The sequence below is a fragment of the Siphateles boraxobius genome, unplaced genomic scaffold, assembly GCF_051911475.1.
Source record: "Siphateles boraxobius isolate OS27281-9 unplaced genomic scaffold, OSU_SipBor_1 5, whole genome shotgun sequence".
In the NCBI taxonomy this organism is placed as follows: domain Eukaryota; kingdom Metazoa; phylum Chordata; class Actinopteri; order Cypriniformes; family Leuciscidae; genus Siphateles; species Siphateles boraxobius.
In genome coordinates, this window is record NW_027509141.1 from 26,063,268 (window position 1) to 26,079,788 (window position 16,521).

General features: G+C 38.3%; 1 protein-coding gene across 3 annotated transcripts in view; it reads right to left on the bottom strand.

The window, feature by feature from the left end:
- Positions 1–16,521, bottom strand: part of eif4g3a (eukaryotic translation initiation factor 4 gamma, 3a) — a 67,073-nt gene that overhangs the window by 4,648 nt on the left and 45,904 nt on the right. For 2 of the 3 annotated variants that reach the window (XM_077203606.1, XM_077203607.1), the window contains exons 10-28: positions 16,393–16,489; positions 15,572–16,291; positions 15,408–15,493; positions 14,177–14,411; positions 13,251–13,375; positions 11,147–11,272; positions 10,273–10,422; positions 9,815–10,012; positions 9,539–9,685; positions 8,910–9,146; positions 6,451–6,555; positions 5,045–5,183; positions 4,084–4,187; positions 3,706–3,796; positions 3,432–3,552; positions 3,126–3,343; positions 2,902–3,020; positions 1,164–1,336; positions 280–405 (exon numbers count right to left, since the gene is read on the bottom strand). In XM_077203606.1, coding sequence (XP_077059721.1) covers positions 280–405; positions 1,164–1,336; positions 2,902–3,020; positions 3,126–3,343; positions 3,432–3,552; positions 3,706–3,796; positions 4,084–4,187; positions 5,045–5,183; positions 6,451–6,555; positions 8,910–9,146; positions 9,539–9,685; positions 9,815–10,012; positions 10,273–10,422; positions 11,147–11,272; positions 13,251–13,375; positions 14,177–14,411; positions 15,408–15,493; positions 15,572–16,291; positions 16,393–16,489 — 3,317 coding nt within the window. Of the gene's footprint in view, positions 1–279; positions 406–1,163; positions 1,337–2,901; positions 3,021–3,125; positions 3,344–3,431; positions 3,553–3,705; positions 3,797–4,083; positions 4,188–5,044; positions 5,184–6,450; positions 6,556–8,909; positions 9,147–9,538; positions 9,686–9,814; positions 10,013–10,272; positions 10,423–11,146; positions 11,273–13,250; positions 13,376–14,176; positions 14,412–15,407; positions 15,494–15,571; positions 16,292–16,392; positions 16,493–16,521 lie in introns of all 3 variants that reach the window. The other variant, XM_077203604.1, reaches the window with a different exon arrangement.

The following is a 16,521-nucleotide window of genomic DNA, read 5'->3' on the forward strand; positions in this document are numbered from 1 at the left end:
GCAACTAGTTAATAGTGAGAATTGGTTCCTAAACTAAAGTGTTACCTTATATAATATCTTGACCTTGTACTGGAGCTTTAACTATACATGCATTTGTTAAATCATTCTTTGAAAGCAGATTCCACCTCAAAAGAACAAAAAAAATCTGTTAATTAAGGACAACATGTAAATGGGTTTTAGGGGTGGAATGACCTTTTATCACAAATTACACAAAAGCACCAAACAGAACTCATAAGACCCTTCTCATTTAGAGTTGAATGTGCCCAGTGGGGTCCTGACCTGAACAGCTCTCTCATGCTCAATCCTCCCTCTCTCAACAGAGGACTGAGCATCTCAGCCAGGTAAAGCCAAATGAAGGGAATATCTATGGCCATATCATCAGCCTGCTCCAACATCTCTGAAAACCTGTTGAGAGAAAATCCAGAACGCTTTAATACCATAGTATGAAAGTACATACATGCAAACTACAGTACATTTGATTTCAGGGTGTGTTCACACTTGTAGTTCAAAGAAGATACATTTAGTCCTGGTTCGCTTAGCGTTCACACTGCCATTTGTGAGACGGAACCTAAATATACAAAACAAAACAACGCTTTTATGATGTTTATTTTGCAACGGAACTTACAGAAAATCCAAAACAATGCTGTGTGCTAGGCTAAATACGCTTATTGCATGTGTGTACACATATGGTGGTATTTTTACCAGCTTAGAACTCACAAACAGCTTATAAAATGTGTAAAGGAGTCAAAACAGTGCCAGAAATTCCTCCATTGCCCACAAAAACGAAGATCTGCTGCAAGGAGACGGCGGTTCAGGCGGCTGTACCGAACTATAACGGGCAACGCAGGTCGTATGACGAAAAATAAAACAGGTATGCTAAGCATTCCTTCCTTTTTAGGGTCACATCTTGTTTTTAATTTGTTTAGATGTCTTTGGTCTGTGTTGCATTCATATTTTAGTTGATACCAAAGTTCGTTTGGAATAGGACTGAGACCCCCTGAAAATGTGAGTCTCTCAATCTGCTTGTTTGATGCGCACCAGGTTTCAGATGGCAGCGTTCACACTTTAACCGCACTAACGGAGCAATCTTACCAGTTTGTTTTAATTGAACCAAACCTGCCAAGTGTGAACACATCCTAAATGAAATGTGTGCATGTGCTCACCCTTTGTAGAGATCAGAATGGGGTAAAATGCCCTTCTGAATAAGTTGATAGTAGAGCAGTCCCATGTGCTCTCTGGCTTTCTGACTGCGCTCCAGTGTGCACTCCAGACCCATGCGTACAAACACATATAACAGAGAGGGCTGCTCCATCTCCACTACACACTGCACTGCCTCCTGCATACAAACATGAAACAGTCACATAGCAGATATTCTAAAGTTGCTTCACAGTCACCAAATCAAATACAAAGAAAAGCTGTATGATGGCAGGCACAAAGATAGACAGACACTATTACAATGAAATATAAAACTATTACTTTCCAAATGCATCACTGTAGAAAAAGGGCCACATACTGAAGACTTCCAACCACCACATACCAGAATTCAGATTTGCCCAATAATGGACAGGGCAACATAATATTAACAATATGAAAAGATTATGCCAAAGTACTTCTGACAGCCTTTTAATCTGGAATTTTTCTTTTGAGCTAAACAGTAACACTACCTTGAGGTTACATGAATTTTAATTTATAAATTGAAACTAATGTTAATCCTATGAATTCGTTTATACCAAATATTAATAGTTAATAATATAGTACCATTCAAAAATGTAAGTTTTTTTTTAAGTCAAATTTTAAAAAATGTTTTATGCTCACCAAGGCCTGCATTTTTTTAATGAACAAATTCAGTAAAAACGGCAATATTGTGAAATATTATTACAATTTAAAATAATCATTTTCTAATTGAATATATTTTTAAATGTAATTTATTCCTGTGATGTCAAAGCTGAATTTTCAGCAGCTATTACTTCAGTCTTCAAATCTTACTGACCCCAAACATTTGATCGATAGGGGCTTTTGCACCGGATAGTTCTAGGAACTTAGTTCTAGGAACTAATCACCAGGGTGCTTTCCCGAGAACTAATGGTTCCCATAGGAACCTTTTCCCGTTGTTGCATTCGCACCGACAGCAGGAACTCTGAAGTGACGTAAGCCGCGCTCGTTGTTGTGACTTATTTTGACAGCGCGGACGGCGGAACTTTATTTTGAGAACGCCAGTGTCTGAGCAAACAAACAGTGCTCGCATTCTCTGTGTTCATTAGGTTACTATCTGACCAACAGTTCTATCTAATGCATTATTAGATAGAACTATTAAACATAAAAGTAGACAGTATATGAAAAGTTATAAGGATATGCTGTATTGGTAATATCCAGTGTTGCTAGCTGAGAAGAAATACATGTTTCACTTGGTCCCCTCAAAAGTTGCGTTGTATTTTCTCCCCAGCATAAAGGTTAAGAAACCCATCTATCACTGTTTTCCATGTTCGTAGAGTTAGTTTCTGGAGAAAATATATAGGCTATAATCTTTGTGTTTACATGGCTTTTTATTTTTTAAATGGCAGGTGCTGGTGTGCTGGGCTTGGTTTTGCGTACGCTCGGGCAATCCGTGAACACTAACGTCACAGATAGTTCCTAGAGCGCTGGTTTAGACCCTACTCTGAAGTAGGAGCTAAATTAGTTCCTCTAAAAGAGTTCCTAGGACTAAAATCGTTCCTAGTTCCTGCGGTGTGAACACGCCAACATCCGGGTACTTCGACCAATAGTTCTAGGAACTAGGAAAAGATACCTCCGGTGTGAAAGCCCCTAATGGTGTATATGTAACCATTTGTGTTTCATTGTAAATGTAGAAAGGGTGGTAGGTACTGATTATAAGTTTAGTATGAGGGCACTGTGACGCTGTACCTTGTAGTCATTTATATGCAGAAACTCGTCGATGATGGACTTGGACTTCCGCTCAACCTCCTCTTCGGACAAGCCAGGCTTCTCTGAAACACCAGTGACCTGCAGCATCTCTGATTTCACTGCAATGAAGCAGAAGCTCAGTATTTCAAATATAAATGGCATACATGGGATATGCAGCTTTAATCTATATGCATTCACTAGTGTAAGAATGTGTCCTTCCTCACCCGTCTCTGTGGCTCTGTTGTTCTCCATCTCACATTTCTCCTCTGAGATGCTGGCTTTGCGAGGGGTGTGGTGTGAGTCGGGCCCCTCTCTCCGTGTCTCTTCAGGGGCCACATTGTCTGTTAGCTCCTTGGCGCTGCTACCTCTGCTAAAGGGCCCCGGTCGCGACGGCACCAAACTCACCGGCTTGTCACCGCGCTCACGACCGGTGCTGCCTCGACTGACAGAGACATACAGAATGAATAGATGTCAAACTTTAAGAAAATTCATTTGTATTTGTAGCTCATCTGTTTTCAGATGTTGTTTACCTTCCCAGCGAGCGCCTGGAATCGGATTCCGAGGTTTGGACTGGAGGTGGGCTGGACTGAGATGTGGACGACTGCAACGCTGAATAACGGTTCAGGGTGCTACTGGCAGAGCGTGTCAACTCTGGAAATATGGGGGTACATACATGTATACATACACGTAATATACAAATCAGTAATCTAAACTTTACTAAATGGGCGGTCAATTCAAGATACATGAATGTTGGTAAGTTTAACTAAGTCTTGAACAGTGCGTTATGTGTGGATGTTTCCTCACCAGAGTCACTGGCTTTGGCTCCGCCACTGCTGCCCTTTATCCAGTTGATCTGAGCCCGCGGACCCAGCTGAATCTTTTCATCGATTTGAGGCTGTGATGGGGGATTGGTTGGGGTTCAGGGATCAAAGAGGGTACAAGAGAGAGCATTTACTAACTCACAAATGTTAAAATGCCTTATTATTGATTGTTGACATTGGCACATGTGCTGTCAATGTCAACCTATTCTGTGCTGCACTTAACAACTTGGATTATAATCAGCAGGTGGCAGTGTTTCTCCAATCAAATTTGTGCTGACATTTCAGATTGTATGCTCCGATTCACATCAAAAAATCTCATGTGTGAAATATGAAGTGTGTGTGCAGAGACCAATCTCTTCACCTTCGAGATCTTGGGGATCTTTGTGGGGTCGATGGTCCTGCTGTTTTTAGTAGTGGGCACGGTGTTCCACGTCTCCTCCCTCTGGGACCGCTGTTCTCTCTGATCTGTAACCACAGCCACAGAGCAGCGTTACACAAGTTACATCACAACACATCACCACTAGCCAATATTAGCCATTGAACATTGTTTACACAGTGACGCCCTCAAACGCTGTAGTTGCAGCTGAGGCCCGGAAGATTTTGGCTCTTGTTGTCGACATGTTGAGAAGATGCCGTTTTCTGCATTTTGAAAACAAATCCACTTTTAATGCACTTCCAAAGGAAGTGGACTTGAATTAGTACGGTAAAACCGACGCCATTGTTACGGTTCATATCATTGTATAATCAAGTGCTGAGGAAATTCAGATATGGCAATGAGCAGTTCGTTTCTGACCTGCACTGTAAGCGGTAGACCAATCACAATAGACTGGGCCGTCTGACCAATCAGGGCAGAGTAAGCTCTCTAGAGAGACTGAATCCTTAATCTAACCGTTTCAGACTCTGTGAGAAAAGAGGTGATGCTGCAATGTATATTACGAGAAAATGTAAGTGTTTTATGGCCTTGGATGCATGTAAACCTATTGTAGGAGACCTTCGAAGCAAAATCAGGAACCTTTAAATTAGCATAATATGGGCATGGCCACTTTAAAATAATCAGTCAAGTTGCTGTTGCATGAACAAATTCAAAAGCACAATCAATCCTGGTTAACCATTAATGTGTTCTCCTCTACAAACAAGCCATTTGCTGTCGGGAAAGCCTGCTGTTCAAACAACATATTCCCATTAATGTTTTGATCTTCTTACTTAATCTCAGAGTAAACCTGAACATTTAAATGAGGTTTTGTCCTCTGGGTGGCGCTGTAGTTGCCCTGGTATGACTGGAGATACACTATAAATCTGTAAGTGTGTGCTGTGGATCTCACCTGGCCTCCTCTTGATATCCTTAGACAGAAGCTGCTGATGAACCTTCCTCTGTTCTTCCTGTTCCTCCAGCTTGGCCTCTTTATGGATCTGCTCTATGGTTTTAGGGCCCTGGTCTGCTCTCCGAGAAACCCAGTTATGCTAAACAATATAAATAAAGAGGGAGATCAGATGTCTATGATTAATTGATCAGTGTCATTTTGGAAAATGGTTACATTCAACTCCAAACTATATAACACTACAAACTATTCCGATTTTTTTAAAAGTTGGGTACAAAAGGCTTCAACATTTGACAATGTTCCCTCCTTTTTTTGACTCTTCTCTTTCACACATTTTTATCACTCGAAAGTGAAAATTAAATCTGAGGAATGCAGGGGAGAGACACCAGGCTCAAATATGCTACGGGCAAACAGATGAACATTCTCATTGCCAAAATGTATGACCTTGCTGATTCTGATACTGTATTTAACCTTTGGCTGTTTCTGGGCCATTGAGTTCAGTGTTTCTATGTCCTAGCTAGGATAAGGTATAATTTTCCATTTTGGAAAATATTTTAATAATGACCTAAAATATTCTAATTATTATTTTTAGCACACATACACCAACGTTCATAAGTTTGGGTTGATGAGAGATATTTGAATGTTTTTGAAAGACGTCTTTTATGTTCACCAAGGCTGCATTTATTTGATCAAAAATACAGTAGAAACAGTAATATTGAGAATTATTATCGTAATTATCGTAAAAATATTATCAATGTAAAATAACCATTTTATATTTGAATATATTTAAAAATGTAATTTATTCCAGTGATCGAAAGCTGATTTTTTTTAGCATCATCATTTTAGTCTTCAGAGTCACATGAACCTTCAGAGATCATTCTAATATGCTGACAGTTGTGCTGCTTAATATTTTTGTAGATTTTATTCAGGATTCTTTGATGAAAAAAAAGAACAGCATATTTGAAATAGAAATCATTTGTAACATTATAACTACTATCACCTTTGATCAATTTGATGCGTCCTTGCTGAATAAAATTATTAATTTCTTAAAAATGACAAAACCATCATAGTATATAAATATATATATATATATATATATATATCAAATGTTATGTATTCTTTGAAAGGACAATTTGCAATAATAAATGGAAATTATACAGTTATTATGATTACAAAAAGGAAACCCCAAGAAAGCCATAAATTCAAAACGCTTATGAAAGGGCCTCATAATAGCTTAAAAATGTAGTAAAGAAAATGACGAGAGCAAAGACACTAAACAAATGTTCTTGCTTCTTTGTATTACTTATATAAAAACCAGGCTTTTATAAACGTCTGGCAATGGCTATCAGTACACTCTCTCAACACACACACACAAACAAACACAAATCACAATCCCCCCTGGCACTCACCAGCCTCAGATCTATCACATCCTGTACCATGAACCGTATCCGTGACGATGTCTTGCGCTCTTTGACAATTTTCTCCATCTGGTTGAAGTATTGGTCCATACGGGGCTATTCAAGGACACAGAGAAGAGGGTGATGAAGAACAGATCAGTTCAATATCAAAGACTGAGTTCATGAGTCCATGGGCCCTGGTCAATCACAACTTGCTTCTCTGAAAAAATATTGATAATAAAATAAGGCAGATCTTTTTTACTGTGGCAATGATGTTTGATCATACAGCACAGATCTTCTTGTCTGTACCCATCCATTATTTAGGACATATAGGGAGTCATCTTAAATCTAAAAAATAATGTTTTGAGACAAAGAACTGCACTAAGCTCCTAAATCAACAAGGTCTATAAACGCAGAACCTATTTCTCAAGCTGACTCCCTGCTAGCTGAAAAACGCCTGAAGTTCCTGCTGCAAGGTCAGCGAGAAAGGAAGGATGGATACAGAAAATATTTTCATTTACCGTCTTGCCTAATACTTAGCTCTAGGGTTTATGGCCGTCTGTTGGGCCCAGCTGGAACACATTTAGACTGCATGTGTGTACAATGTTCAGAACACATTCACTCCCATGCCTGATTATTCCTCATTCTTTTGCTTTGCACTGCAGCATATTTAAATGACTTTTTTCCCCTAGCTTAGTCCTCTTGTAGAGCTAACGACATTTTAATTAAGTATTTCAAAAGACAAAATATTTCAACATCTTTACAATCAGATTAAAGATAAAATCTCAAAATTACAGAATCGTGCTATAATGGCAAGAAGTTGTACTGAGGATATTGGTGATTTTTTTCCCCCCAGGTTAACCTTTGGGCCATACTCTGAACACCACTGTAAAAAAGCTGGACACAGACACAGATTTGGTCATCTTAGTAAATAAGCATGTACGTAGCCTAAGACTATGTTCGGAATACTAGCCTGCATGTACTTGTACTACTGCATTGTGTAATATGTATATTGTTCATGGTATGCAAATATTTTCTATGCATAAAATATCAAGATGAGACAAACTTTGCCGAAATGTACAGTATACAACAGAGCACACTGTAAAGAATTCAATTTCACACAATGCAACACCTTACAGTTAACACCTTACAGCTTGAGCTCTAGTGGCCTGCTGAATGCTGCCTTTCAAGGGTATTGGACTGATTTATTAGTAGCCTACTTTAACAAACAAACAAACAAACAAACAAACAAACAACAGAGGCTGAAGAAATGGCAAGTGAACAACAGCAATTATGTGGTTAGTTAAGAATTCATCGCTTTTGAGTGTCCTCTCGTTCTAAATAAAGCTCCAATCATTGTACACTGTAGCCTCAGACAGGACGCCCACGGGCAGCTCACGAAGCGTCTGATGAACAAAAATGTCAAAAGCTTTCTTAAAATGGAAAACCCCAGTCTGATTGGCTGGATTTATGCAATGTCCAATGGAAAAAAAGTCATTCGGGAAACAAAATTGTTTACATGTTCCCACACTCTGCGCTTTGAAGGTGAAACCAATTACAGGATTTGCCAATATTTTCAAGGTTCTGGCATTGAATCTTTGGATATTCAAGAATTTTCTTTTGAGGAACTTAGAAGAACATCTGAACATGATTTCAGATTTAGCTGCCCCAAAACATCTTGTAATTTTGGACCCTTTACTTGCCTATAAGGTTTGAAATGAGCCTTTTGCAAATATCTACAAGCAATACTTTGAATATTTTGTTCTTGACGTTATGTAGATGGTTCATGTGGAATCATATGAGTCAATATCCAGCTTGCAGTAAGAACTGCACCAGTAAAAAAGAGGAAGATATTGAATTTGTTAGTGGCAGTGATATGAGCAATATTTCACATACACTATCACGATACATCTAATTAAAATCAAAAACAACTGCTCATGCTACATGTGTGTAGCATCTTTGGATCATGATTAACATGCAGTAGTTGCCTCTAATTTCAAATGGCTAGAGATATTTTTAGTTGTAATAGAGTTGATATCTTTAGTTGTAATATGCCTGTAATAGAGCAAATAAACAATAAAATTTGCATGTAAAAAATCGGCAATCACAATCGCGCATGAAAAGCCATGATCGGTGCATCCCTAACAAATATATTCTTATAAAGAATAATGTGCTTGACAAATGTTAATGTTGCACCCTACTTGTTAATTAGGTACCGTTTTGTGTAAGTGGGCAGTATTTGACCAGTTCGCAAAGTGGAGCATGCTTTTCCTTTTAGCGAGATGTTTTACAGTGGGTCTAGTCTCCATCAAGCTCATATTAAATTACTTAAATAAAAAGCAAATTATTTGACCTTGGATGCACCATGAGCATTTTCAATTTCCCTTTCCATGGAATTTTCACCAATGATCTAGCGAAATTCGAATCAATAGGGCTCCAGAATGTATAATAACAAACAGCTGGCGAGTTACCTTGGCTTTCTCGAAGTCAAGGTCTTTGCCGATGGTGGTGAGGAGTCTGCAGAGGCACTCCAAGCTCTCATCGTCATGGTTTTTTAGTAGTTTGACCACACAGTCATGCATGATGGGCTCTGTCAGCATCTTGAGCTTGAACAGCTCACCGATGAATTTGATATTTCCTGTGGAGCGACGCCGGGCCTTGTCCTTCGCCTCCTCAAGCTCCTCTTGCATTCTTTCCCTTTCTGAGGGCTATGAGAGAAAGAGTTTCATTTAAATCGCTTCATGCTTTTAATGATGTCTTTAAAAGAATAGAGCACCCGAAAATGAAGTATGCCATTATTTACTCCCCCTCATGTTGTTCTTTCATGTATTGTTTTCTGTAGCAAAAAATCTTAATCAATAGGCTACTATAATAGTATATAATTATAATAAAGAATAAAATAAATATAAACCAATGAAATAGGTATTAGCCACGCTTAACCATAAAATGATTTAAATAATGACAGATTTTGAACTTTTGGGTGAACTTCCTATTAAATTATTCATTTTAAATACATTTGGCCTGGTGAATATAGTACATAAATAGGCATTAAGGACAATAAGTCAAACAAGCAAGTCTAAATTAAGTCTTGAATAATTACGGATGTGGCAGAGTCCAGCTCCTTTTGTTTTCTCTCAAGTACGACGTCGTCCACTTTGTCCCTCTCAAATTCCTTCTGACAGCGGTTCAATAGCAGCTTCCGGAAGTTTACTGTTGTATTAGGTTTGTCTGCTGTGGGCACTTTTAGCTACAATTGGATCGGATATGTCCGTGACATATTGAATAAAAGAATAATGTGAGGTAAAATAATAGACAGTCAGAAGAAAATAGAAATTTTGCAATGTGCACAATTAACACCAAAGTGCATAGAACATACCGTGGCCAGGCAGCGACACATGTTGGCGTAGGCCACAGAGAAGCTAGGCTCATCGATGGCCTTCTCAAACACAAGGTCAATGACTCCTTTAAGCCTTTCTTCTGTGTTGATTGTGAGATCCGTTACCTGCTTCATCAGCTGATTGAACATCTGGGGTGTGAGCTTGTTCAAAATGCTGCGAACTTTCCGGAACAACTCCTGAAGTGCCAGAAAACAGATTGCCGACACAGCGGTTAAAAGCGTTCAAAACAACAAAAAAACCTTTAGAACAAAAACACGCTTTCTAAAGAGACAAAACAGGACTCAAAGGATGTGAGAGCGTCAAACAAATCCCAGTGTCTGACAAGAACGAAAGCATACACGTGACAACATCATCTAGTTCAAACTCGAGAGTGCTTCTTTTACTGTGAATGTTTACGCTCATGGATAAATCGTAATAAAAGATCAGGAATTCACACCTGGGTTCTCAGGGCATCTGGGTCATCTGGGACACTCTCTCTCTTCATCCCAGGTTTCCAGGCGTTCTCTGACTTCTTGAGCTGAACGTCATCGATGACGGAAACGTTTACAATGATCTTGCGTGGAGGGGGTCGTCGCACATGCATAAGCTTCGGATAAAGTGTTGTACAGTGTCAGTTTAAAATGTAGAAAATACCTGGGTGGATCTTATTTGTAAATCAAAAGTAAATATATATATAATATTTAGCAAAATCAAAACGTAATTTAAGTGGATGTTTTATTTTTTTTGAGTTTATTTGTATCTCACTCTCAAATAGTGATTTTCAATAGATTCTATTTCTTTATTGAAATACTTTGATTTTTTTTACAGTAAAATGATATTATAACAATTTTTAATTAACATAAAGGCATTAATATATATTTTATATTTGATAATATTTTATATATTATTTATCATTTAAATAATATTCCATTATAATATTTCAAATTGTTGTAACAGGATTTTTGCACTAATGCAGTAATTAGAATTTGGGATGTGGTTAATTGTTGTGAAATTAACGTCATAATGGCCCTAAAAAATAGGTTTCATTTACATCATGGAAAATGCAATCCATTAATTCTTTCTTTTGATTTTGGGATGACACATGACCCAGATATTATCCTTCAGAGGTTTCTTGATATGGATAGATTCATCAATAAAATTGCTACATGTTCTCCCAAATTGCTCAATCATGCCTGAATTGGTTAAAAGATTAGAATATTTTGTCTGAGAAAACCTTATATATATATAGATTTTATACATTTTTTACATTTATATAGAACTATTTTTGGTATTTCGGTCTGCAATAAAGCATACGAGTTATTATAACTCACTGGGGCTCCACGGCCTCCTGGCATCTGCCTACTGAAGTCAGCAAAAGCGGGAGTAAAATCCTGGGGAGCGCCTCTGGAAATCAGCCTGGGGTCCACAGACCTCAGCGGCAGCTTGTTTTGGTTAATCTGAAACAGAAGAGATTATTTCCATGACTTATCCAGCAGGGGGCGCAGTGAGAAACAGAGCTTTGAAATGAATGAAACCCCAGATGTCCCTCCCCTCCTGCTTATGCTGATCTTGGACTAGCTGTACCTATCTGTATCTTTTTCACGATCAGTATGTGAGAAACTGGTTTGAGATCAGCCTTTCCTTGCCCTACAGCACTAATGGGCAAAGAATATTTGCCATGGAGACTAGCTCCATTTGTTATTTATATATCAACAACATGTTCGACCATTTATGCTCCAGTCATCTTGTGATGGAGGGAACAGGAACAGCCAGAAACAGATGTTAGCGAGTACACATGCAGAGTAAAATCTAGGAACTGAAATGGGAAACTGAAAGCACAGAGCATATGTTTAGAACAGAAACAAGTGTTGTCGGAAACAGTAACTGAGAAAGTATAAACAAATGACAATGACAAGCTCGCTATTAACTCTCTCATATCACCAGATTAGACTAAAGTTTAAGACTGTGCATCAAACAGGGGCAGGGCATTTATTTTCTATCGTCTTTAGGCTAAATGATGCCTACTGCCAAGTATGACATAACCGTAATACAATTTTAATGGAAACAGGACGTCTAGGGAGTTTCATGGCTGAAGAGTGCAGCTCAGCTAAAGTTTAGAAGTCAGAGGAACATACTTTGCATTACTGCACTCTTCACGTTTTAAGCACCAAAAGAGGAAAATGTTATGTCCGTATTTGCAGATTTTTTTAGGAAGTGAATGTGTTTTTTAGGACAAAGAATGCGCTTTTGACACTTACAATAATTAGGATCACCCCGTTAAACTGAGTAGTCAGGCTGTGAGGTTTCACATTGTAAAACATGGGTTAGGATTCTCATCTGCATAATTATGAGGTTAAAGCTGCAGTCCGTAACTTTTTTTTTGTTCAAAACTTACAAAATTTATATAAGCAGCGAAAACCGTGTTTTTGTCTTATCCTGAATCACTACGGTGCACCCATAATAAGTGTTTATATTCTATTCTATTATATTCTATTATATTTACTATTTTAGACTGGTTCGGGTTGCACCACTGCGGAGTAGCTTTTTTTTTTAGCTCCCCTTTCACTACCTTTCTCGTCATAGAATGTAAACAGAGAGAAGTAGCTCCGGCTACAATGTTCTTCCGCAAGATGCATGCAGTTCTGTTTATTAACCGCTAGAGCGTTATGGACTGCAGCTTTAATAATATTGATCGGACATTGGACAAGGGACCACTTTTTAACTGCTTGTTCATTTGTGGAAAGTGTTTAAAAAATGTAAAAAATTCAACAAAGCATGTATGGTTATGTATATTTAATGAGGCAAGAATTGCATAGTATATATATGAAGCTAAGTTTTCTTTAGCTGGCAACAAGCCATAACATTCAAGCATTACATACACTACCTTTCAAAAGTTTAGGGTCAGCAAGATTTTTTAATATTTTTGAAAGTGGTCTCTTACGCTCACCAATGCTACATTAATTTGATCTGTAATAAAGTAAAAACAGTAATATTGTGAAATAAAAGTAATTACGATTTAGAGGTAACTTTAAGTAAAGTTGAATTTTTAGTGTTCGGTGTTGAAAACAGTTGTGCTGTTTGATATTTTTGTGAAAACTGATAAATATTTTCAGGATTCCTTGATAAGTTGAAAGTTCATACAAGTTCATGCATTTTTTTGAATGCTGGATTAAAAACTGCAATCAAAATAACAAGTGTCTCAACCCAGGTTTAAAAGTAGTCTTAACTAAGGGTTAAAGATGCGTGCAAAGCCTTGAATGTGCTGATTAGCTCCCAACATTATATAATACTTTTATTTTATTTACCAAATGGATATTATGCAAATGTTTTTTGTCTAACAATCAAAGAAGCAGTAAGACATTAGAGTTACAAAAGGAAAACATGGCCTCCAACACTTGACAATGTACATAAGATACCAATAACCAAAAAAAACACCTTGTCTAGCACCACATCACTGATTTGAGGCAGTCCCTCTGGCTTCTGCACGCAGGCCGGCATGAACTGAAAGCCCAACAGGAAGTCCCGGTCATACTGTCTCTTTCCATTAGATTGAGCAAGACCTGGTGAGGAAAAAGCACACTAAAAATATAGGTCAACTGTTAACAAGACTAATTTATAGCAGAATTTATTCAGAATAGTAAATTGGAAGCGTCAACAAGCATTCCATAAAATTGTAAGGTGCTTTCTGTTGACAAACAAAAAAAAACTTTAAAAAGGACTCTCTGAAATCAAAACTTGACTAGCAATAGCAAGGCTGTGCTGTAAACCAAAGACTACTGGCTATTTAATAAATAGTCATTCGATATGTCATTCATGTGACCTCCAATGAATGAAAGATAGATCACTTTTAAAGTCCCCCTGTAGTCAATAATTGTATCCCTTAAAACGCATCTTTAATTACCAAAATTACATATTTAAATGTTTTTTCCTTGAAAAATTTCTTCATGCCTTGAAATTGATTGAGTGTAACTCTACACCCTTGCCTCATTTAGTATACGCGGTTCTATGAATATGCAAATTAGCCCCGCCTTCACTCTCTCAGGCCAGCTCAGAGATCCACTCGTTGACGATCACACGTTGACGTGATTGGTTGCAAGGTAGTTTGTGACGTCAGAAACACCAGCGATTTCAAACAAATTTCATTTTCGAGACTGTCTTTGGTTCACTACAGTTTTAAGGAGAAAATAGTCAGCAAAGATGTTGACTTATTCATTTGTACGTGGTTTGCCTTAAAGCATATTAAAAACACCAAATAGACAAATAAACAACATTAAAAGCTTGATTTTCACCACAGGGGGACTTCAAGTATCTACACTCAAAATTAGACCAAATAAAAAGATAGGTCCTGTACAAATTCTTACCTTCCTGCATGAGTGGAGTGGGGGAACACATGGACCCCCTGCTGTCCCCGAGCGTAACGCCACTGTCAGTGCTCTCTGTCTCCACCCCATTCCTGAAAGGCTCCGTTTCAGTCTCACCGTTCTCTTCTGATAGCTTCTTCTGGTGCTCAGGCACTGTAAAGGGGCTGCTGTAGGTCCCTAAGGTTAGCTGTGAGACCATCTCATCTTCAGCAGAGCTCTCCTTTGAGGTCTCCTCCTGATGTGGAGTGAAGAAAAGTAGCATTACACAATGGCCTGGAGGTGTTATGCGAGATGAATGACTGCATAATGGTTTGGGTTATGGAAAATATTGTTATTAGTCTGTCTTACGCTGTGTGCTGGGGTTTTGACAATTTTCCAATATCCCTTTTCTAAGGACAGGTTATTACAACTAACAACAAAATGTATACTTGAAATAAAAACTAAATAAACAGAAATAGAAAACCTTGAAAGAATTCTAAAAACAATACTAGCAATGATGAAAAGCCATTAAAAACTAAAGTAATTCAATTTCGTTTTTGGTGGTTTTCACTCTATCATTGTTAGTTTTATTTTAGTTTTTTTTTTTAAAGAATGTTTTTCAGATTTTCTCATTTCCGTTTATTTTGTTTTTATTGCAGATTTAGTTTTAGTATTTTAGGGCTGCCAAAGTTAAAGCACTTACTGTTATCGTTTAAAAATATAACATTTCTCAATACAACAATGGTGGCATTTTCATGTTTAATACAGACGGACTGTAGAGGTTCAATAAGTTTAGGATGTTTGGGTTATTTTCATTACTAATTAAAATAAAATGAAATCTGAAACTAAACAAAACAAACCACAAATTAATTTTAGTTTAGTTTTCCCCCGATACTGTATATTATTTTTATTTGAGTAATTTCATTTTGTTTTTGTTAGGACAATAAAGGCCATTCACACTAAGAATGATAACTAATGTAACAATACCAGCAAGCGTGCGCTGCAGTTATGCCATCTGACACTGGATTCTGTTTAGATGTCAATGTTTTTAGCTCTCATCAACTGAAAAAATCGTTCTTAAATGGATTCCAACAATAGTTTCTCTGTGCAGTTATTGTTGTGGTGTGGACACTGCTATTTTTTTTATACTTAGAACGATTTTTAGAATTGTATCTTTATTGCTATAGTTATCGTCCTTGGTGTAAACAGTCCTTAACACTGATGTCAAACCTCCATGCACACTCTCTCTCACCTCATCCTCCTTAGGCAGTGTTTCCACCATCAGAATTTCTTCATTTGGTTTCTTCCAAGACTTTGGTACAGCAGAAACAGCTTGGGCTATCACAAAAAAATACACAAAATTGGGAATTTATCGTTGAACTTGTTATTTTGCCTGAGCCAAGTCAGCACACATACCTGGTCCTGATGGTATGAACTTTTTAGAATTGTTCTGAGTTTGTGATTCTGAAGCGTCCTGAGCCTTCGGTTGGACATCGTCAGAGGTCTTGTTTTGCTCTGGTGCCTCGAGGACAACTGACTGCACTAGTGGTGCCAAACCGGGTGGTGGTGCAAGGACAGAAGTTGTGCTGGAGGTGCTTGAACAGGCCTGTACGGTTGGGGTTAAGGGCACATGTGCAGCTAGAGAAGGGAGGTGCTTTGCCTGGAGCTCCTCCAAGGCCACTGTAACTTCCTGACCAGACTTCTCCGTGGATGACGTACCCTGGGTTGGCAACTGAACCTCACCGGACAATGATATCTTTAGGCCTTCCTGGACCTCAGGCTCTTCATAGCTTGATAAGGGAGTTTGAGACTCTGCAAGGCCATTTACCACTTTGAGGGACGGTGAGGGCGAAGCAGGCAATCTGGGAGAAGTTACAGGAAGAGATTCTTCGACGCAGATGACCTGAAGCGTCTGAGCCTTAGTGGTTGTAGTAGAAATAAATTCTGGTTCGCCTGCAGCAGTGGGTTTAATGCAGCCACTTGAAGGATGGGAGGAAACATCGGAAGCCACCTCTGGAGAAGCAGAGGCTAATAATGGAAGACTTGGGGCTTCTCTTTTCTCTAAAGAGGACTCTGAAGGCTTAGGCCCAGGAGATACAGACTTTATGGGACCAGACTCCATTTTTGGCCTGTCATCTATAAGGTCAAGAGCAAAAGGAGGGTCAAAACATGAATAAAATAAAATTCCTTTAAGGAACCAATCATATCACAAAGGGAGGTTGTATGTAGAGTTATACCTAAGCTGGGTTTGCCATCCATGTACGCAGGACTCTCTGAGAGTCTCTGAGGTGGGTTGACATATGTCGCTTGTTCTGGGGTCTGACAGTTGCTTGGCTGCTTTGGGGTGAAAAAGAGAGAAAGAACAA